The 24234-nt window shown below is 48.1% G+C and overlaps 1 protein-coding gene across 2 annotated transcripts in view; it reads right to left on the bottom strand.

Moving 5' to 3' along the window:
• EHD4 (EH domain containing 4) overlaps window positions 1–24234 on the bottom strand; it is a 73491-nt gene that overhangs the window by 30915 nt on the left and 18342 nt on the right. For both annotated transcript variants that reach the window (XM_064292144.1, XM_064292145.1), the window contains exon 3: window positions 17265–17362. In XM_064292144.1, the coding sequence (XP_064148214.1) occupies window positions 17265–17362 (98 nt within the window). The remainder of the gene's footprint in view (window positions 1–17264; window positions 17363–24234) is intronic.

Here is a 24234-nt window from a genome sequence, read left to right as displayed (position 1 = left end):
GCTATGCTGGACACCACCCTCAAGAAAACCTGAGGGTGAAGCAATGTCTTTGCAACTACACAACCTCCTGGGGGAAGAGGCAGCCCCAACTGGCTGTACTTTTCAGAGAAACAGGAATAAGCTAGTGAGAAAACGAAACACACTTTGCCCCTACTGCCTTCTCTACCTTCCCTAGCCCATCTTCCTCCTTCTCCCCAGCTGCCCAGACACATGGTCAGGGTGGGTGAGGTAGCGAGGGGAAGTCCAGGCTCCTGTGGGTACGGGGAGGGCCTGATACTAAAGTCATGCCATCCTGGTTAATCAGAAGCCAAGCGAGGGCTACCCGGAGAGATGCTGTGGCCTCCATATCTACGCAGATTTTCTTGAGTTCATCTCTTTTTGTAGAAGTCCAACATGGGTTCACCTTAAAGTTCTTGGTAGGTCATGGTCACCTCCTGGAGGATATAGTTGGCTACAACAAAATCCCTGTGGTTACTCGAGGCTCCTGTCTCACTGCACCCGGCCTGAAGGAGGGCTGGCCACCGAACCTACTGAAATTTAAATAAAAACGGAGGACCCAATTTGTCCAGGAAATGGGCTTTGGGTTGTTTACCCTTTATCTCCCCTCCCTTTTCCTTCTTGGGATTTAGTCCAAGAGATTGTAAATCAATTTTTCTGTGTCTGTTTCCTCATAAAATAAGCAAGTTAACCTCATAGCCGGTCCCTCCTTCCTCAGGGATGTTGTGCAAGATAACGTTCGGCAGATGGTGGACTACCTGACCTTGCAGGACCCTCCCAGGCAATGGCCAGTAGAAGAAACTTGGGAAGAAAATCACATTAATCTGCAGACATGGGAACAGAGGAAGATTTCACGTGTTTTTTTTACTTAGTCCAGTAGGCCCCTCGGTGGTACCAACAGAGCGCTTGGCTGTTAGCCAAAAGGTTGGCAGTTCCAACCCACCCAGTGGCACTTGGGAAGAAAGCCTGGAGATCCAGTTCCTATAAAGATTTCAGCCAGGAAAACCCTACGGAGCTCAGTTCTACTCTGTAACACATGGGGCTGCCATGAGTTGCAAGTAATAGCAATGGATTTTCTTTCTTTTTTTTTTTTTTTTAAAATTTAGTCCAGTAACTCTGCTGTTTCTGGTCATGTAACCAAGTAAAAGGGAAAACTGGGTTTTGCATCTTGTTTGCCATCACAGATTAAAATTAGGTTAAGAAGCAGGTCCATTTAAAGAGGACTTTGCCCTGAAAAGATACAATATTAGATGGCATTTTAGGCTCTGTGGGGAGATGAACTGCTTTTGTGTGGTCCTTTTTGCCGTGGTCTTGTAATTCCCACCCAAGTAACTGCGTGCGACTGTGCAAATAAGGCAACTGTGGCCCACCAAGGGGACTTGTCAGTTTTGCCATCCTACTGGGCTTAAAAGGCAGCGAATTCAAGAGAACAGGAGAAGGCTCTCACCACCACCCAAGAAGAAGGGCCAAGAGTGCAGCATGTCCTTGGGATCAAAGATCCCTGCGCTGAGAAGCTTCCTGGAGCCAAGAGATAGAATGGGAGAGACAGAGAGCTGTACCACTGCAGAGAGAAGCAGTGGCAGGGAAACCAGCAGAAGACAGTGCCGTGTGCTTCCTGGCCCAGGGAGCCAGAAAGCTGAATGCCTTCAGGCAGGAGACTTCCTAATGGAGTAGGGTGCCTCCAAGCACTTGGTGGAGCTAGGTTTGCTGGCCCACAGAGTTAGAGCTGAGTGCCCCTGGGGCAAGTGGGGTGCCTCAGGGCATTTATTGGCAGAGCTAAAAGAGCTTTGTAAGAAGGGCAGAGGTCGAGGGCCAGAGAGAGGTGTGCCTGAGAGCACGGCTGAGAAAAGGCTGTCCTGATGGAAGAACCTGAATTGTAACCTGTTACTTCCCTAATAAATCCCACAATCATGAGTATTGTCTGTAAGTTCTGCATGGCCCCCGCAATGAATTATCGAATCCAGCAGAGAAGTAGAGTGCCCTGGGAGGGATGGCTGGTGTCAGAATTGGTAGAGACGGCAGAGAAAGGAGGCATGTCTGACCTCCGCCTCAGGAATCAGCCTTGGGCTACTGATTCTCCTTTCCCCTTCTCAAGTTAGAGGAGGTCAGGTGCTGCCACCACACAGTTTTTACAAGCTCTTTGCTGGAGAGGGAAGTTGGTGAAAATCTACCAACAAAACCCATTAAGTCCTAGGAACTGGCTTAGCCATTTCTCTTTGTTGGGCCTTTTCTAGGAGCCCTGGTGGCCAATTGCTTAGAGCTACAGCGAGCTATAGCTGCTAACCAAAAGGTCAGCAGTTCGAATCCACCAGGCACTCCTTGGAAACCCTATGGGGACATTCTACTCTGTCCTGTAGGGTTGTATATGTCGGAATTGACTTGACAGCAAGGGGTTTGGTTTGGGCTTTTTTTTGGGGGGGGGGTCCTTTTCTATAGCTGTAAGGTGGGTCACATGATCGATAAAGAGTCTTTCCAGATCTTAAATTATAATCATATGTGTTAGTTCTGACATCAAGCGTCCCTAAAACAAAAAGTCAAAATCTCTGGAAAATCAATTTAGCTCAGTTTTTATATAGCAGATACCAACTAGCTACAATGCCAGCATAAGAATATAAAACTATTCCGATGGCTAAAGAAATTTGAATGACAAATTCCAAATGATAAAATTATCAAACAGTAAGTTTCATTTTATTATATTGCTTCCACTGGACTCGCATGCTATGACATTTGGCCCAATCTGAAGGTCCTTGTGTCCTTAGCAATCTACTTCTGAAAGCTTAGCCACTGAAAACCCTATGGAGCACAACTCTACTCTGACACACAGGGGGTCGCCAGGAGGCAGAGCTGACTTGAAGGCAAGTGGTCTGCACGTATCTGGAGATGCAATTAGTTGCCCGGAAAGTTTAATTTACTTGTCATCCAATTCCAAACAACGCTATGCTAAAAGGAATCACCGGATAAAAGTCACAGAATTTTTGGACTTCTAGGAATACTAATTCAACCTTCTAATATTACAATTCATAAAACCCAGGAATCAAGTGTCATGCACATGGAAATTGCTCATTCCTCATTTTTCTAGTGGGCTTTGTATACCTCAGGCAAGAAATTCTTGGACAATACACCTATAAGTCATACAGAGTCGGTTTGGCAAATGTGGCTTGTACTAAATTTTCTTGAGGCAAAGTGTCAGTGATACACAGACTCCATACAAGTGTGATGAGGCTGAACGTTTACAAACAGGGCTTCCACCTTGGCAACACATCCTGTCACTTTGTGGTTCAGAAGGACAAAAAGACAATGCATCTTCAAGCCACTGTTTTCTAAAGAGGAGCGATAAACCAAGAGGATGACAGCTTTGGAATTAACAAAGGGCTTGAAGGCAACTTTTTTTGACCCCGGCAGCCGGCCCTGCCCTGTTCCTCCTTTTAAACATTCCCTGAGTTTCCTGTCAGCATTTGGACAACAGCAATCACGGAGACTGGCTCCAGCAACCAAGTTATCAGCTAACCCGCCCCATAACCAAACTATTACTCAGAGGCAGTCGTTTCTGGGTTCATGCCGCAGATGAAAATGCAGACAAGTCACCAGGGACCACGTGAGTCCACACGGGAGCTCCTTATTAAAAAAAGACTCACTTATTTTGCTTAAAAGAAAAAAATCTGTGCAGTTACCAACGGCATTTCAAAATGGTCAAATACCTCCAGAAAACACAGGAGGTTCATAAACACGAAAAGACGCTCAACCACCCTAATAATGAGAAGTGAAAATTGGAATTATAATGAGATACCATTTTCACTCTCAGATTAGCAAGGCTAAAGAAAAATAATCTGGTTACTCCCTGTGCAGGGGAGGGTGGCTGTGTGGAAGGAAACCAGCAGTGTATGTAATAAAAAGGCCATGTTCTCTCTGGCCCAGCAATTTTACTTCTAGGGATGAGTCTGAGGGTTCTATTTATACATTACATGCAAATTGTATGTACTTGCAAAATTGCCTATATTTACAATTGCACTGTTTCTAACGGCAAAAAACTATAAACAACCCAAATGTCATCCATCAAGAGGACACCAGTTACAAACTTTCGCACGTCTGTGACGGGATCAGGCGGCAGCTCTGCAGTACCCGGTGGAAGCTTGCCATGATTTACTGCGGAGTGGAAAGGGCACAGAGCTCCTCCCAGGCTGTAGGCCTGCACAGACCACCTCTGGGAGGAGCCCCACTTGCTGGCTGTGTGTACAGACCACCTCTGGGAGGAGCCCCCCACTGCTGGCAGGCATGCAGAGACCACCTCTGGGAGGAGCCCCACCTGCTGGCAGGTGTGCACAGACCACCTCTGGGAGGAGCCCCACCTGCTGGCAGGCGTACACAGACCACCTCTGGGAAGAGCCCCACCTGCTGGCAGGCCTGCACAGACCCTCTGGGAGGAGCCCCACCTGATGGCAGGCCTGCACAGACCACCTCTGGGAGGAGCCCCACCTGCTGGCAGAAGTGCACAGACCACCTCTGGGAGGAGCCTCACCTGCTGGCAGGCGTGCACAGACCACCTCTGGGAGGAGCCTCACCTGCTGGCAGGCGTGCACAGACCACCTCTGGGAGGAGCCTCACCTGCTGACAGGTGTGCACAGACCGCCTCTGGGAGGAGCCTCACCTGCTGACAGGTGTGCACAGACCGCCTCTGGGAGGAGCCCCACCTGCTGGCAGGCCTGCACAGACCGCCTCTGGGAGGAGCCCCACCTGCTGGCAGGCGTGCACAGACCACCTCTGGGAGGAGCCTCACCTGCTGGCAGAAGTGCACAGACCACCTCTGGGAGGAGCCTCACCTGCTGGCAGGCGTGCACAGACCACCTCTGGGAGGAGCCTCACCTGCTGACAGGTGTGCACAGACCGCCTCTGGGAGGAGCCCCACCTGCTGACAGGTGTGCACAGACCGCCTCTGGGAGGAGCCCCACCTGCTGGCAGGCCTGCACAGACCACCTCTGGGAGGAGCCCCACCTGCTGGTAGCGTCTGTTCTGGGAGAGCAGCTGGGTTTGGGGGTGGGAGAGACACTCTTCACTGTCTAACTTTTTGTAACTCTTGAAAGTTTCATCTGGTTACGTATACACCTACATACAATAACCCTGTTACTATTGAAGAGTGCCTCCTCCTGGGCCTTCTCTTCAGCAGGTTCTCCCCAGCTCCAGTCCTTGCCTACATTCTCCTGGCTTTCCAAAGCCCTACTGTCTAGTCCAAATTATTTCCTTTATTCTCCTTGTCTCCCTTTTTTTTAGGAGTCCCTGGATGGGACAAATGGAAAGAGTGGCAGTTCAAATCTACCCAGAGGTGCCTCAGGAGAAAGGTCTGCAATCTACTTCCAAAAAATCAGTCACTGAAAACCCTATGCAGCAGTTCTACTATGAAACACACGGGGTTGCCACGAGTTAGAATCGATGCAATGGCAACTGGTTTGATTTGCCTCTCTTTTTGGGGTTCCTGGAAATACAAGGTCCTTTTCTGCCTGAGTCCTGGGCTTGGCCACTGTCCCACTTTTCTCTGGGATGGGCCAGATCACTTGTCTGAGCTGACCCTGTGATCCCGGTTAGTCTCCCAGTTCTATAAAATCAATAATGACAACCATCACCATCATTTATTCAACACTTACTCTGAGCTAAATGATTTACACGTTGCCTCACTTTATCTTCAAAACAACCCTGGGAGAGAAAATTCCCTGACTATAAAAGTATGAACTGAGGCTCACAGGGTCCCACAGTGAAGTGGAGGCACTGGATTTGAGCTCAGGTCAGCCTCCTTCAAGGCCCACAGTGAGCTTGCCTACACCTCACCACCTCCCTCTCCTTCTGTGGAAAACAGAGGAGCCCTAAAGGCTTGGTTTTCCCAGTACCTTTTTACATCCACCAGCTTGTTCTGACAGTTAAGATGCCCACCCATCAGGTGAGTCAGCTTAGTTCTTTCCCTCTTGCCTCTCTGCTTCATGGCCAAAGAGAATAGCTAATGTTTACGAAGCATGTAGGCCTTTATACGGATTATTTAGATCCTCAGAAGAACTAACTCTATGAGGTAAAGTACTGTTCTCCCCATTTTACAGAGAAGGAAACTGAGGCTCAAAGAGATAAAGTAACTTGCCCAGGTCACCTGGCATGATACGTGGAAGAGCCAGGATTCCCACCCTGGCCTGTCTCAGTCCAGCGCTTACAAGCCCAACACCAACTTCTCTTCTCCCTGGAACCCCACATTTACGTTCTATCACTCCCACCCTCCAGTCTAGGGGTCCCCCATTAGTGCACAGTGATTTAGGGGAAGGGGAGCTTTGTAACTTATAACAATAGGGATTGAGGTTAGAAAACAAGACTGTCTCCATTACAGCAGTGAAGGTTACTGTCTTAGTTATCCAGTGCTGCTATAACGGAAATACCACAAGTGGGTGGCTTTAACAGAAATATACTTTCTCACAGTTTAGGAGGCTAGAAGTCCAAATTCAGGGCGCCAGCTCTAGGGGAAGGCTTTTTCTGTCTGTTGGCTCTGGGGGAAGGTCCTTGTCTCTCAGTTTCTGTTTCCTGGCTCCCTGGAGATCTCCATGGGGGCTTGCTTCATCTGCTCCTTTTGTATCTTGTAAGAGGATGACTCAAAACACACCCTCCACTAGTCCTGCCGCATCACCATAGCAAAGACAACACGTTCCCAGATGGGATGATAATCACAGGCACTGAGACTAGGATTTATAACACCTATTTTTGGGGGACACAATTCAATCCCTAACAGTTACTAAACATTTGAAAATGTAAATGAAAACCTTTTTAAAAATTCCCGTTTTTATTTTTCTTCAGGGGTCCCTAAAAACCTTACCTTCCGAAGAGGCCTATGGTAGCTTGGGGGTGCTCCCACACGGAACGGGGCAGGGAGAGAGACAGCCACGTCAGGCCTTGACTCACCCCACCCAGGGGGACGCCCCTGAGCTAACAGGGTAGCTGTCACCTGGACTAAATGTGGGGTAAGTTACCTCTGTTCCCTTCCAAAGCCCTCACTTGGGAGGATATCGGCTAGCCACAGAGGCCAGCCCAGTCCCCCCCCCCCCCCCGCTCCCGGAGGTCCTACCCCTCAGGTCCTCCTGGAGGACACGGCATTGCTCTGGGTGAAGCCGAGACAGAAGATGCAGCCCAATCATTTTTTTTTTCCCTTTGTTTGGGGTGGCAGGCACAGAGGGGGCAGGCTGAGGAGCAGGAGCTCACCATCACTCCCTACCCCTGGTTCCTCAAACTGGGGACCTCCTGCATCAGAAGCAGGGGACAGGCAGCTTTCTGGGCCTCACCCTAGGCCCATGGATTGTGTGTGCTTGAGGCCAGGAAGCGGCATGGTAGCAAGCCCCCAGGTGATGACTCTGCAGGCTGCAGCCTGAGACCCTCCACTCTAGTCTCTGTGCACCATTCACAGCAGAGGGGAGGCAGGGAGGGCGTGACCAGAGAACAGGAACTGCAAACGTGACAGTGACATCAAGGCAACCAAAGGAACCCAGAGAGGCAGCGGTAGACCCAGGGCTACACTCTGCTACTGCCCAGCACAGGACACCCAGATGTTCACAACACTAATGCTGGGTAATCAAGAGGAGGTTAACAAGCATAACCCATCAATGGCTTCCTGGTCCTCTGAATAAAATCTATGCAGTTCAGCAAAGCCTACTGGCCCAACTCACCCTAGCAGGCCCTCCCAACCTCATCGCCCACTGTCTACTCACCAGCCTTGGTCCCGCCTTGCCTGAACCTGCCACGGTCTTACCAAACTATGACTCTTGCCAAAGCAGTTCCCCAAACTCCCCGCAAGGCTGGTCACTTCACATTTACATTGGAGCCTGTCACCTCCTCCAAGAAGCCTTCCCTGACCACCCATCCTTTGCCATGGGGCTCAGCCACTGTTTCCATCACATCTTTGGTTTCAACCTGAATTTGTTTAGTATTTTGGCTCCTCCTCGAACTATGCTCCATGAAGGCAGCCACTGAGTCTACCTTGCTGCCATCAAAGCTAAAGCACCTAGTGCCTGATGTACAGTAAGAGCTAAAGAAATCTGCTGAACAGTGAGTAATGGCCACGGGCACCTAGCATGGTGTGGTGCTGGCAGACATTCATGGAAGTACAAACCTCCTTCCCCACCCCACTACCCTTTGAATGAGAAAGCAACGTGTACTGCCCTTCCCAAAGGTCACCATCAGAAATCACCAGAAGAAAGAGTGGCGGGGCTTCGGTGTTCGCAGAGAAAAGGCATCATCAGCTACACGAAAGCTGCCTCGTGTGGTATCGCCCCCTCTACTGCCTTATCTGGTGTGTGAGGGGCTGGCAGGTGTGTTTTGTCTGGGGTTTGTGTCTCCTTCTGCTGTGGTTCAGAGCATGGACTCTGGAACCAGACTGCCCGGTTTAAATACCGGCTCAGCCACTCACTAGCTGTTGTGGTTATCAGCCGCCTTAAGCGTTAGTGGCTCAAAATAACAACTTCTAAGTTTCTCTAGAGGTTCTCACTTGGGGTCTCTCATGAGGTTATAGTCAGATGGCAGCTGGGGCTAGTCACCTGAAGGCTCAACTGGGCGGGACGTCCATGATGTCCTCTTCACTCATCTCAGCTGGGCTAGCTGGAACAGCTGGGGCCTGACTGAGCCTCTTGGTGTCTCCATGTGACTAGCTTGGGGTTCCCTCACAGCATGGTGGTCTCGGGGCAGCTGCACTTTTTAGATGGCAGCTAGCTTCCCCAGAGCGAAGACATCCAGGCAGAACCTGCAAGGATTCTTATGACCTAGACTTGGGAGGTCATGAAGTATCATTTCTGTTGAAATCTACTGGTCAAAAACTGAGTTTCAGGGCCATTCCAGATTCATGGGGAGGTCACTTGATACAGGCAGATGTGGGTCATGGTGGGTGAGGGTGGTGAGGAAGCATTTTTTCCAGGCTAGCTACCACACTTGCCATATTACCCTGGGTGAATTAACCTTTTTGTGCCTCAGTCTTTTCTTCTATAAAATGGAATAATAGTTCCTACCTCATAGGACTTTTGCGAAGAGCAAATGAGTTAATAACGTATGCAAAGCACTTAATAATATATTATATATATTATCGGCTATTATTATTACTCAAGAGTAAAAAGCAAAGCTCTTCTCTGATTAATGGCTGCATCCCAATGTCTGTGAAATGTCCCCTGATAAACTGTCTTATGATCTTCTCCATAAGGAAAGTCAGAGAAGTGCCCCTCCCCCCATCAAAAAGTCTAGGCCGGTTTGAAGTTTGGGTAAACGCTGCCATTTTTCATGATCAATTATGTGTTTATTAACAAAAACTAAAAATAGTTGCCAGGACCTGGCAAAGGCCACTCTGAGTCATGGTGATGACACATTAACACCAGAGCCAGAGGCAGCAACACTTGTGGTGTGGAATTTCCCATGGCACCGGCGGAAAAGAAGCCATGAATGTGTTTGTCTGCAAACTTCCCTGAAACATAAAGAAACCAGGATTTCCTGCGAGAGGGCCAAGAAGCGAGCGATGTCCCAGGACCTCACAAGCTGGTTTCAGACCAGCCTTAGCAATGGCCAGAAAACAGGATCTGCCAACAAAATACCAGCAGCCGCCACAGCCCTCGGGGATGGACATTTTTTTGTTGCTGCCAAATTCAAACAAAGCCCAGGTCATTGAGCTCAAACTCTAAATATAAAAATGGCTTCATTATCTGAGCCTGTGGATAGAGCTCAATTCTGCAGAGTTCTATGACCGTGCCGTCCCCTACTCCGTACCACCTAGGTATTCTGACCTGCTTTCAAGACAAAGCCCAGTCCCTTGTAATGTGTGCCCACCCCCTACATACCCGTGTTCCGGCCACATGTACAACCTGTGTGCCTCTAAAGGGCCCAGAGCTCACACATCTCTCTGCCTTTGCACACACAGTTTCTGCTGTCTAGAAGAGAATAAAAACAGTATGTGTAGCCATGGTTATCTTCCCCTTGACTATGCGCCAGGCAGGCATTGTGGTAAGAACTTCACACTTAATTCTCGCCCTGTCCTATAAGGCCCTTGCACTGTTCGACAGGGAGTTTGTCCATTTGTCTTGGGAGGTTCTGATCAAGAAGAGCCCATTCACAAGGACTGATCAATGGAATAAAATTGAGAGTCTAGAAATAAACCTTCCCATTTATAACCAATTGATTTTTGACAAGGATACTACCAAGACAGTTAAATGGGGGGAAAAAATAGTCTTTTAATAAATAGTGCTGAGACAACTGGATTTCCACATGCAAAAGAAAGAAGTTGGACCCCTACTCACACTGTAAATAAAAATTAATTCAAAATGGTATCATATACCTAAATGTAACAGCTGAAACTATAAAACTCATAGAAAAAAAAAATGGGAGCAAATCTTTCATGATCTTGGGCTAGGCAAAGCCTTCTTAGATATGACACTACAGAGCCAGGTGACAAAAGAAAAAATAAATTAGACTTTCATTAAAATTAAAAACTTTTGTGCTTCAAAGGACATCATTAAGAAAGTGATAAGCCAATCCACACAATGGGGCAAAATATTTTCAAATCACTTATCTGACTAGTATCCAGAATATAAAAAGAACTGCTACAACTCAACAATAAAAAGACAAATAAAACAACTAAAAATTGGGTGAAGGATCTGCATTGACATTTCTCCAAAGGAGATGTGCAAATGACAAATAAACACATGAAAACATGTTTAACATCATTAGCCATTAAAAAAACCTGTTGCCATTGAGTTAATTATGCAAATCAAAACCACAATGAACCACCATTGGTACCCGCTAGGATGGCCATAATTAAAAAAAAAAAAATACACATAATAACAAGTGTTGGTGAAGATGTGGAGAAACTGGAACCCTCACACACTGCCTGGGGGAATGCAGAATGGTACAACCACTTTGGAAAATAGTCTGACAGTTTCTCAGAAGTTTAAATATTGAGTTACCATATGACCTAGCAATTCCACTTCTAATACATACCCAAGAGGACTGAAAATGTATGTCCACACAAAAATTTCTACGTAAGTATTCAGTCATTATTCATTATTGCCAAAGGAGTGAAAACAACCCCAATGTCTATCAACTGATGAACGCTGTTGTTGTTAGTTGCTGTTGATTCTGACTCATGGCGACCCCGTGCGTGGTACCGAAAGGCTCGTGGTTCGAATCCACCCTGAGGCACTTTGGGATACAGGCTGGGTGATCTGATTCCAAAAGGTCACAGCCTTCAAAACTCTATGGAGCAGCTCTACTGTACAAACATGGGGTTGCCATGAGAGCTGATGAATAGATAAATAAAATGTGGCATGTCCCTACGATTGAATATTATCACAAAAAGGAATCAGCTACCGATACATGCTACGACACGGATAGACCTTAAAAACATTATGCTAAGTGAAAGAAGCCAGGCACAATAGGCCACGTGTGGTAGGAATCTGTTTATATGAAATGTCCAGAACAGGAGACAGGGAGTGACTGCTAGTGGGGACAAGGTTTCTTTTTGGGGAGGATGAAAATGCTCTAAAATTGATTGTGCAGATGGTTGCGCAATTCTGTAAATATACTAAAAACCACTAAAAAGAGAAAGAGTGCGAAGCCAAAAAAAAAGGGAAGAAGATCCCTTCTCTCAGCAGTTTTGCTGACGACCTTCCATCCGCTACCCCTGAGGGCTGGTGGAGTCTCCCTGCTCATGGCACATCTTGATAGAACTCCTGTAATGCACAGGGTTATGGACTGGCTTGTCTGCATGTCTGTCTAGCCCACCTGAGTGTGGGTGTCCCGGGCAAGGCCTGCGTCCCACTCATTTTGAATCCTGGCACCAAGAACAGGCTTGGCCCCCGGTAGATGCTAAATACAAATGTGTGTTGAATGAATGGTCTCTAGCATGCCCCTAATAATACCAATTTCTGTTCATACCATGACTCCTAAAATAAAGAAATGCCAAAACATTAATACACGCTCATATACGGGCATTTACATGTGCTGCTCTGGGCACTGTTCTCTACTAACTCGTTTACAACAACCTTACGCAATAGGTACTGTTGTTACCCTCCTCCCCCTCCACAGGAAGATTACAACCTTCCCAAGGCTACATGGCAGGTAAATGGCTGAGCTGGTTTTAACCCAGGGAGCCCGATTCCATGGCCCGTGCTCTTCGTGCTAGCTATACTATATAGTATAGGTTTTGGGGGCCTCAACCTCTTGATTGGACCAAGGAAAATAGTTGGTTTGATTCTCAGAAACTCTTAATGAAATTCAGCATTTACATCTATGGTCCTTGGGGTAGGCTAATCAACTTAACCACTGGCTCCACCTCCCCTCACAGCCCTCTGCTTGCATCTAAGTCTCTCTTGTTCTCAGGTCTCCTGGTACTTCTTCGCAGGGTCTTTGCTGCTGTTGGAACCTGGCTACCATCTTGCTTTAGGCTTCCCGGTCCTTCAGGAGAAAAGACTTGTTCCTCCTTGTGAGTGCATGTGCGTGTTCTCTCAAGCCCTTCTCCTTATCAAGTCCTGAAGAGGAAGTCATTCTTAGCAGGATATCTCTAAATGTTCTCTCTCCTTTCCCGGGCAGCCTTCAAAATCCGGTCTTTTGTCTTTAAAGTTCAAAAAATGTGTCAGGTAGGTGTGTTTGTACTTCTCTGATTATGGCTTGTTTTAGCTTTTCCTATTTTTTCCTGCATCCGTATTAATCACAGATTGGATTTCCATGCCCTGTCTCCCAGGCCTGTTGATTCTTTTGAGATGTCATGCTTGACAAGCTTAGCTGTGTGGACAGGCCTGCCCTGTTTACTTGTCAGTATTCAGATGCCTTTCTTTATTCTTGAGGGCTTTCACTGGATGGTGCAAACAGTGAACATGCTCAGCTGCTAACTGAAAGGTTAGAGTTTGAGTCCACCCAGAGGTGCCTTGGAAGAAAGACCTGGTAATCTACTTCCAAAAAATCAGCCATTGAAAACCCTATGGAGAACAGCTCTACTCTGACACACATGGGGTCGCCAGGAGTCGGAACTGACACAACAGCAGGCAACTGGTTAATTCCTTGATGTTGTCAAACTTAAAGATGACCTAAGCGATGTTTGATGTTTGTATGTAAATGCTAAAAGGTTAATGACTCTGAAGCTTGTCTTATTGTCAGCGCAGCTAGAGCCTCCCGGCTTCCTTCGTGAATTGCTACTGTTTATTGCTTTTACGAGGACAGCATTTTCTGCCCTTTTCTTTTCACCATCTTCTCAGTTTTAATCACTGACATACAATGAATAGGCTGGTGTTAACAGAAAGAAGATTTAAACATCAGAAGAAATACTCAAATTTTCATTTAACAAGCTGTTGGGCCTGGGACAACAGACAGATCTACTGGAAAATTCAGATTAAGAGCTTTTTTTTTTTTCTTCTAGAATTATTTAAAAATTTAAAAGAGAAAAACTATACTGTTTTTGTTACCAAAGTTAAATCTACTGGAGGCTACACAAAGCCTCATAATCTCAAAAAAACCTCAGGAATAAGTATTTGCTGCTAAAACAGCACCTTCAAAGCGCTTATGTACTCAACAGATGGACAAGTGCAGCAGGCGCCATGTTGGAACTCTTCATGCCCCCTTGTCAGACAGGGATGTTATGGTTGGAGCCAGACCCTAGAGATCTGTGTCAAGTAGCTGGGAACACGCTTGTGTTCACGCCAAGCCCGGAATACATCCTAGATTATGTTTAGGTTCCGCGTGAGATAAAACAGTATTTCTGGAAGAAAACAGCCCAGGAGCCAAACAAATGAGAGATTGACCCAAAATGAGAATAAGGACACGCGAGGGTATGTGCTCTCTTTTCTAATCGCTACAGCCAAAAGTCTCGATGCTGTTATCAAGGACTGATAGGTGTTCCGAAGAGAGAACAACATCATGAAGATGGCACAGGATCGGACACCGTTTCATTCCGTTACACACAAGGTGGCAGTGAGTTGGAGCCAAGTCAACGGCAGCTAACAACCACAGCAGCAGCAGTGTTTGCAACAGCTTCAGGAGAAGCAGCTTTAATAATATATATTCTTTGGAGTTAATGTGTTGAAAGTGTCAGCTGAGTGATCTAACCACCAGTACGAGTACCCGAGCTTGGGAGCCCCGGCCACGGTCGGACCTGCTGTCACCGCGGCTGTCTTTCCTCACCAGCTGCCACGTCCGTCAGGGTGGCAGGTACCAGTCGGCTGCCTTGACCTGTCCATGCTATTTCTGAGCAGAGGATGTGAGTAAGTGCACACCACGATAAGTCAGACCAGGACATGAGTCAGAGTTTAAAAGAACTATAGGGAGTTAAAAAGAACTGAGCTTCAAAGCATACTGAAAACATCAGGCCGCGTTTCCCCACAATGGTATAGGTGACCCACAGCTTGAGGGTCACTTACACTTACCAAGCAAAGAAGGAACAGAAAGATACAGATGATTAGAACTGGTCAAAGGACTTCCAATAGAAAGAAACGGAAAGGTTAAAACAAAAAATCTAGAGGTCTTAAAATTTAGAGGTAAAAAGAAAGATGCATTACAGGACCACATATTTCTCTGGCATACTTCGGTCAGGCAGGCACAAGGAGTGAGACGCAGGTAGCTCGGAAAAGCTGTGGAACATGGGCCTGCTTTATTTCCCTTTTAAAACAAAATGTCTTACCTGTACAGCAGCCTTTCTGGGGCTAAACTAATGGTCCTAAACTGGTTCTCAAAAAAACATCTATTGGCACTCAGATGCAATGATACACAAAAAGGGTGACCATCTGCAGCACTGTTCGTAAAAGTGAAAAACTATTAACAACCAAAACATCTGCAAACTGGTTAAATACCTTGTTACGTCCCTGTGGAGCACCAGCAGCTGTTAAACGGAATGCCGTGACCCGGACTTGCCAGCATGGGATGATGTCCACGGTAGACAGTTACAGGGAAAATCAAGCTGTAGCGAACAGGCACGGTAACTAGCCGTCTGTTAAAAATCATACATACAGAAGGAGCCCTGGTGGCACGGTGCTTAAGAGCTTGGCTGTTAACCAAAAGGTCAGTAGTTCGAATCCACCAGCTGCTCCTTGGAAACCCTATGGGTTATGAGTCGGAATCCACTCGATGGCAACGAGTTATCTCATAGAAATAACATACACATGGCTATACTTAAAAATAACACATAAAAAAGTCTCTAAGAAGCCAGAGAAAACCATTATGAGCAGTATTTGTGACAGAGATGTACTCTGTGCCCCTTTTCATCACTTGAATCCCTTACAACAAACCTTTATTACTTTTTGCAGTGAAAACACAATCAACGAAGGTATTTATAAGACAGGGGAATAGCGTTGCCCAGCTCTTTCTGTCACCGCACTATTCTTGGAGGCCTCAGCAGAGGCATAGCTGGGCGTGGGGGGGGGGGGTTGGCTCTTGGCCCTGGGCGCAAGTCCAAAGGGGCGCCAGATGAGGCAACATTCCAAGGTGCCACAAATATGAAAGACACCTAATGCAGCCGGACAGCAAGGGGGAAAGCTTTCTGCTGATGTGTCCTCGCTGCTATTTATGTCTATTCATCTTGAAATTGGGTATGTGTGCGTGCAATTCAGAGACTGCCCCTGGGTGCTCACTACCCTTGCTCTGCCTCTGGGCCTCGGGGCAGCCTGATGGCACAGAACTCTCAGCTTGTTTTAACAGTGAAGGCCCAGTGGGCAAGTGTGGGGAGGGTCAGCTGCACAGTGACCTGAGCTCTCTGTGAATCAATGGAGGCAGGAGAGTCGGCATTTCTGAAATGCCACAAGAAAGGAGGGCTTATTGGCCTAGGAGGAGTCCATGGGTCGTGCAACGGTTAATGCGTCGGGCTGCTAACTGAAAGGTTGGAGATTCAAGTCCACCCAGAGGTACCTCAGAAGAAAGGCCTGGTGACTGACTTCTAAAAAATCATCTTTGTCACAGGGCTGTTACTTTCTAGCTTTCAGGCATGTCCCCATGGCTATGGGACTGTCCTTCTGCTTCATGAGAGGTGGGGGAGTTCACGGCCCAGCCATAACCCATGGCTCTGCTCCAGACTGGTCGCTGCTCAACCTCATCGGGCCAGCGTTTCTGTACACAGCTCTACTGACTCACCGTGCGAGGGGCCGTGAAGGGCTGTCAATGAGAAGTGACGACAGCAGTGCACCAGCTCCACTTCCTCCCGGCAAAGTCTCGTTGCACCAGCCTGTGTTTCAAGGCCCCGGCAAGGGGTTGCATGACCTGTCTTCGTGACTACAGGAATCCATCCTAACGCCCTCCCAGTCAGAATCTCCTCTCCAGAGGTAACCTGTGTCCTTGGGGCTGCCCCTTCCTCTGGGGTGGAGGGGCAGCAGGGCCATCTGCTTAACCACTGTGCATGGGTCTGGAAAGCGCTGGTGCCTCTGCCGTGCCTCCTGAAGGTGAAGATGCCCAGATGCTCCTGCTCTTTACACAGTACTTTCTGTTCTTCGTGACTCTCTTCTGAGGCCCTTCTGGTCTGCCTTTCCCCACCTGGAGCTTCCTGCAGGTCACTCCTACTCATCTTTCTTCAAATGTTGCTCCCTTGGGGAGCCTTTCCTAGCACCCCAAGGCCAGGTCCCCTCGCATTACACCCTGATACATGGCTCACATCTCATAGCACTTATCCCAGGTCCCATGTTTTATTTACTCACACGATAACTTGATTAAAGTCCATCTTTTTCAATAAGCTCCTTGAGGGCAGAAGTTGCACCTGTTTTGCCCCAGTGCAGAGATCAATGGCTGGTGCCAAGTTGGTGCCTACTAAAGGCTTACACAGGAGAGAATGCTGCAAGACCTAGTGGAGAGGAGTTTACGCCAGAGGGAAGGCAGGAAGAGGCAGCTGGGAGAGGCTTCTCTCCCTTGCTGTGACTAGCTAGGCTCCTTTATTTTTTGTCATATGTGCTCAATGGAACAGTTAGCAAGGGATAGGCCACCTCTGGGGATACTTCTAACTCTGAAGATTTATCTGAAGTGGGCATTAATAGTAGAAGACAGTCTTTAAAGGAATCAAGAGGTTATACTACAACTCTGGAAAGTTTCTCAGCTGAAATGGCAGAACCTCTGATGCTATCCCTCCTGGCTGTTTCTTGGGGGCACTTTAAGCTCTGGGCTCTGGGGCTGCCCAGGGATGCTGTGGGTATCCTGGGCAGTGGCTGCACTAGAAGACGGACAGAATACAATAGGAGACAGAAATCTTCTGCTACTACCAGAGAGAGCCCCTGACAGCCTGGAGAGGGATGGGGTGGGGACAGGCAGGCACTGACCTCGGCTGATGCGCTGCTTCTCCCCAGACAGGATGCCGGGGCTGTCGATGACACTGATGCTTTTTAGGACCTGGTTGGGCAGCTGGGAGCACATGAACCTGGAAGAAACGGATCAGAGGTGGGATGAGAAACACCCATTGCAGAGTGCTCTACCTGCAGCCCCTTGGCCTCCCTGGTCTTATGGGTGTCATCTGTAAGATGAGGTTTGGATGTGACAGCCGCAGAGAACAGATGCCGGTGTATGTGGGGGCAGGGGCAGGTGCACTGGAACCCCCTGCTGCTCGCCACCACATCCTTTTCTCTTAATTTTGATTTTAGCTATCGCATATTGAAGAGGCCCTGGTTAAGTGCTCGGCAGCTAACCAAAAGGTAAACGGTTTGGACCCACCAGCGTCTGTGCAGAAGAAAAGACCCAGTGATCTTCTCCTGTAAACATTACAGCCAAGGAAACCCTGTGGGGCAGTTTTACTGTCCTGTAGGGTTGCTATGAGTCAGAGTCAACGCAACAACACACAACAACGAGCACGTACTGAATACTCTGGTGGTTTACAAACACCACCCCATTTGATCTTCATTCACACTGTCCTCATGAGGACATACATAGATGCTCAGAGAGGCTGAGTAATGTGCTCAATATCAAAGCTGGGCCTTAAACCCAGACTGGCCCCAACTCACCTGTTTCTTCCGCTATGCGGTTCCTTGCCCAAGCAACCTGGACTTCTGCTCCCAGGGAACCCCATACCTCCTTTGGGGTACACCACCCCCTGGGCTAGAGTATCCCACGCTCCTTGTCCAGCCCCTGCCCACTCCATGAGAGCTAGAGGTACTGGGATCTTTTTCACATCTGATGCCCCAGGGACTCAGCATCTGGCCTGGTACCTGCCATAGCTTCAGGTCCAGGGCGGGGCAGGCACCTGTGGGCAACACCCCAAATCATCCAGGTGCTCAGGAGTCCTAGGAGTGGCCACAGAGCAGGAGAAGGGGCCAGGACTGGGAGAGAGCTCTGGAGAGCATCTCCAGCCTCCTTCCCAGTCCATCCCTTCCTGATACATCTCCCTGCTCCGATGCTGACCCTCCTGCTGTGGCTCCAGTCAGCTGCCCCATCATTGTAGTCTGTCTCACAGGAAGCAGGGTATGAGGGAGGAGAATTCCGGCCTGTGAGTCAGCAGCCCTGCTCCAGGTTCAGCTCAGGCTTTGCCAATAGCTTGCTGTGGGACACTGACCAGGGTGTCCCCAACTCTGGACTCAGCTCCCTCATGTGTAAAGCCAGACATTTGGACCCGAGATTGGTGAGGCCCTTTTTAGGGTTAACCTTGTGTAGCTCTGTGAGTAACAGGGAAACACCACTATACTCCCCCCCCCCCCCCCCCAGGGAACAGAGCCTGCTGTGGCTCTGTGCACACTTTGAGGTGGAAGCTGTACAGTGCCTTTACATTCCTGTACTGTAAAGGGCTAACTTCTACCTCTGTGTGGGAGACGCCTGAGAATGTGCAGTGGAAGCTCAATCCTTCCATTCTGTGAGGCTGGAGGCGGTTACTCAGGAAGTAAATATGCTGGGAACGCAGACAGAGAGGCCCGCCCAGCCCTCTGGGCACATGTGGACAGTACAGCAGGGCGGGGGGCACAGGCCGATGGCAGGGTGGGGGCACGGGTTGACTGCAGAGTGGGGGGGGCAGGAGTTGATGGTGGGGTCAGGAGGGGCAGGGGCCCGATGGCGGGGTGGGGGAGGGGCATGGGCCCGACAGTGGGGTGGGAGGGCACGGGTTGACGGCGGGGGTCGGGGGGCATGGCATGATGGCAGGGCTGAAAACCCTGAGAAGAGGTGCAATCACTGACATTTCAAAATAACTTTTTTTGAAAGTGCTCAGGACAAGTTCCTCACACCTTCTTTCCTACATTTTCAAATGGCCCAGGAAGTTGCAGGAAAATATACGATGATCACTTTGCAGCTGAACAAATGAAAGCACAAGGCAGTAAGGACATGTTGAGGTCACACAACTCACATATGGCTGGCTGGAGCTTATAATCTAATATTTCCAACATCAGTGGAACAGAACTCAACCCATAAAGTTAAAAACCTCATAGCATTAAAACCAAAGCTCTAGTTAAGGGAAGAGAAACCCCTCATTTCTGATTTTCTCCTGCCCTTTCTGCATCTCTAACCTTTGAGCAAACCCCATTGTCCCACCCTGGGCGGATTAGCAGGAAAAGGTACACGCAGGTCCCTAAGCAGTTTGTTAAGTTCACAGGGGGAACCACCCTAACTTAATTCTCAAGGACTGGGGTGGCCACAGAGCCCTGGGGACGTCGTGGTGGAACACAGCTCTTGTCGGTGATGAGTTAGTCTCTCTTCGCAGGGTGACCCTTGTCATTAGGCCGTCCGAGGCATTTGGCAGTGCTGAGAGAGCTGCACGTACGTGAGACGATTTCGCCCAATCTATTGCTGTGGAGAGGCTGATTTTCCTCCCAAATCACGAGCTTGCACTCAATATCAGCTTTCCCCAAACACAAAATCCCTGGATTCTACCGTGAGGCTAACAGAGGGATTCAAAATATATACACTGTTCTCCTCCTCTGTACGAAGCAACATTTCAACACCCCCAGGCCTCCTAACCAACAGCAGAGGCAAAATGTATGAGCCACAAACCAGATGCAGCCAGATGTGGTGACATCACCCCGAATATACAAGGGAGCTAGCCAGGGCCAAGAAGGACAACCACAAAAAAGAGGAGCGAGAACATTTTCAGAGCACTGGGAAAGGAGCTGTATGGGGCGGCGGGGGGGGGGGAACCACATTGCTGGGGAGTCGATTCCAACTCATAGCGACCCTATAAACACAGCAGAACTACCCCATATGGTTTTCCAAGGAGTGCCACGTGGATACGAACTCCCGACTTTTTGGTTAGCAGCCATTGCTCTCAGCCACTATGCCACCAGGGTTTCTGTATGTGTAAAGCTCCGCTCAAAAAAGAAAGCCCAGCAGAGAGCACACGTGAGCATTCAGGCCCCATGGGGGCACAGCTCAGGTGCAAAGGGACAGAACCACATACCAATGTTTTCTGAAAAAAGTTTTCAGAAAAAGACCCTAATGCTGTTACAGCAATCGGGTCTTACCTTTGTGCTTTAAGAAAGGAAGGTGCAAAGCAGGGTTGTTTCTCTTGTACGTCAGAATCGACCTCAATTCGGCCCTTCCCAGCTTGTGTGTTTCTGCTGAAATGTTTCCAAGCACAGATGTGCCGTCCTGAGATGGACTTCCTACTCCTTCCCTGGAGTAGCTAACATGAAGGGTGTTCACTTGTGCCTTCTACACTTCTCATTAAACATGCAGACATGTGCTGTTAAACCCAGGAGCCTCACCCTAAGCTTTTTTTTAATGCACTATTGTGGGTTGTTTTGTTTTTAGTTTTGATTGTGGTGAAATACATTTAACAAAACATTGGCAATATCAACCACTCCTCATCATAAACTTGTTTGAAGTGTCTCCCTCACCAAAGGCTGACCTGATACATTTTGTTTTCTGTAGTAAAAGGGGTGGGGGGAGGGAGTGGACCAAGATCCTACACCAAGCTTGCACTCCAGGTCACCTCCACATCCAAGGAAGGCTCAGGAGTAGCAGAAAGAGGAGGACAAAGTAATGGTCTCTGCTGTAAGGCCTCAGGGAAGTTGCCAGGAGTCTGCCACACAGTAAAACAAGGGGGCAAGAAGATTAAATTACTCAAAAAATTTCCCAAATGCCAAAATTCTAATTCAATGATCAAAATTCTTAAAACTAGCCTTTTAAAATAACCAGGTAGTATTCGGAATCAAATCGACGGCACTGGGTTTTGGGTATCTCAATAGTGATTTTGATTTCCAAACAGTGAGTGATACCTGGAGTAGTTACAGTAGTAATAAAACGGCAGCGACATTTACTGAGCACCACGTACTATGTGCCAGGCACTGTTCTAAGCATGTTCCTTGCACATTAGCTAATTTAATCCTCACCACAACCTCAGAGGCAGGGGCTGTGAGCCGCCATTTTACAACGGAGGAGACTGAGGCACAGATGAGTCATGGACCATAACCTGTCAACGCACCTGGCTGACAAGCGATGGAGCTGGGATGCTAACCTGGCAGGTCTCGCTTCAGGTTCTAACCTACTGGGCTACTACTGTTGTTTCACGCATTTGATCCCTGTGGCGTACCTTCAATTTACACAGAGGGCCACATCCTAAAACAAAGGAGTGACAAGTCATAGCCTTGAATTTTTTTTCCCCCAGTTGCCCTGGAGTCTACCATGCATGTCAGACTGGAACTGCATTCCATAGAGTTTTCATTGGCTTTTTCAGAAGTGGGTTACCAGGCCTTTTGCGGTGCAATGAATTGCTTGATATGGCCCTTCTAGCCATAGTCTTGTAATTCCCACTAAAGTGTTGGGTGGGACTATACAAGTAAGGTAATTGTGGCCCACCGAGGGGATTGGATAGCTTGCTAATAATGCAAATAAAATTCATGTACTCCTGGGGGGGTGGGACCATGCAAATATGGTATATGAACACTAACAAGGGGATTGGTCAGTTTTACCATCCTGCTAGGCTTAAAACGAGCCATTCCAGAGGCAGGAAGAGAGAGGCACCACCACCAAAAAGAAGGGCTAGGAGTGGAGTGAGCACGTCTTTTGGACCCAGGATCCCTGCACCGAGGAGTTCCTGGAACCAGGAGACAGAGACAGACCGAAGACAGTGAGAAGCAGCAGCAGAGAAATGGTGGCAGCAGAACTAGGAGACCTACAGGAGCGAGAAAGCTGAGCACCTTCAGTTGCTGGCGGAATAGGGTGCCCCAGGCACTTAGTGGAGCTCGGTTTAAGCACCTTCAGCTGAGGTTTACTAGTGGAATGGGGTGCCTCTGGGCATTTATCAACAGAGCTAAAGGAGTTTTTTAACACTTGCCAGAGTAGGGCAGAGGCCAGGGTGAGGGGCCAAGGGCCAGACAGAGACCTGCCCGCAGGCAAGGCTGAGAAGAACTGTATCCCGAGAGTTCTTGAACCTGAATTGTAACCTGTTACTTCCCTAATAAACACCAGAATCATCAGTATTGTTTGAGTTCTGTGTTGCCGTTGCAATGAATTATTGAACTCAGCAGAGACGTAGACAGTGCCGTGGGAGGAGTGGCTGGTGTCAGAATTGGTAAAGATGGCAGAGAGAGGAGGCACATCCGACATCTGCCTGATAGGAACCGGCCTTGGGCTGTTGATCTTGATTCTCCCTCACCCTTGTGCAGTTAGAGGAGGCCAGATGGCTCCGCCATGCCATTTGTACACCTTTCTTCGGAAGTGCCTCTGGGTGGCCCTGAGCCCTCCAACCTTTCAGTTAGCAGCTGAGCCCCTTAGCTGTCTGCACCACCCAGGGAAGATGCTTCCTTGTGGAGCTTGCTCTCCACCTATTGGGTGTGGCAGGTCGAGTAGCAGGCAAAAAAACAAAAAAAACAAACCCATTGCCATCGAGTCGATTCCAACTCATAGTGACCCTAGAGGAGGAGGCAGAAAATCTGGGCTGTAGGCCTGTCCCTGCTCTCCACCCTGTGGCCGTGTGAGGCTGCCGAACTTCTCTGAGGGCTTTCAGGTTTGTCACTGCTGTTGGGGGCTGTTGAATCAATTCTGAATCATAGCGACCTCATGTGACAAAGTAGAACTGGCCCATAGGGTTTCTTAGACTGTAATCTTTACGGGACCATCATCAGGACTTTCTTCCACAGAGCCGCTGGGTAGGGTCCCAGCTGCCGCCCTTTTGATCTGCAGCTGAGCAACTAACTGTTGCACCAGCAGGGCTCCTTAGGTTTGTCCTTCGGTTCAGATAAACCTAAGTGTGCAGTGGAAAGAGTATAGAGCTGTTTTGAAGCACGTGCTATGACCCCAGGTCACTTTATTGGTGAGAAGAGTGGGACCAAAGAGATTAGACAGCTTCCTAAGTTTGCACAGTAAACAGAACACAATACACAAAGACAACTAACTCCACTGTGAAGCAAACCAAGGAGGGGATACTTCTTATTACATGGTCCTACCAAAGATGTCTGGCGGAGCCCTTGGCTGCCCGGGAGGAATTTAATTTCACATCCAGACTACTTAACTGCCCACGGTTAACCCTTAGGTTGAACCTTATAAGATAGCCGTATTTATAGGTAACAAATGGTTATGTATTGGCAATCCTGCATGGTTCAACCTAAATATGTAATTTTAGACATTCGGGCTCTCCTAAAGTCCACAGTGCAGCCGGTCCCGGGAAGGCCTGCCTGAGCCCAGGAAGGAAAGCTGGTTTTCTGGAATGTCAGGACCAGAATGCAGAGGCAGCTGCTAACAAAGAACAATGGCTTAACACCTGGGAGCCACCACAAAGCCTGAGGTTAAAGATTAGTGGGAAAAGCTTCACCAAGTTTATTATGGATAAATCAATCATAAGAAAAAAAAAAATTTATCCCCTCAGATTAAGAAAACAAAACAATAATTTTGCTGGCAAATCAAGAGTGATGCTTGGCGAGGGCCTGTTTTCCTTACGCAGTTAAATTAGCTGATAGAGCCAACACCTGTCTGCACTGACGCTGAGTACTTGTATTTGGTTTTTTTTTTTTTAATCCCTATGGGTTTTTTTTAATGGGTACATAAGTGACTATGAAATATTCAAAATTAGAAATAAGTATATTTCATGAAGACTCAATTACAACAATCTAGGTAACAAATAGAGTACCAGTCCAAAAGCAGCACATGATGTATTCTATTACAGCTAAATCATATACGCAAACGAGACACTGGTTTTCTGTCACCACCGTCACCATCATCAGGCTTGGCCAGGATGACAGAGCACTGAAGTACTGCTCATATTCCTTCAGTTCAAAGGGAAGTTTCAAAATTTTAATTCCTAGGGACAGGGATTAAAGTTATTTTTCAAAAAGAAATAGAGGCAATGAAGGAAGTCGATGAGACGAGGGATTTCTTCCG

Source organism: Loxodonta africana, chromosome 10 (genome assembly GCF_030014295.1).
Source record: "Loxodonta africana isolate mLoxAfr1 chromosome 10, mLoxAfr1.hap2, whole genome shotgun sequence".
Lineage (NCBI taxonomy): Eukaryota > Metazoa > Chordata > Mammalia > Proboscidea > Elephantidae > Loxodonta > Loxodonta africana.
The sequence above is the reverse complement of the archived record's forward strand: the minus strand, read 5'-3'. Positions and strand labels throughout refer to the sequence as shown.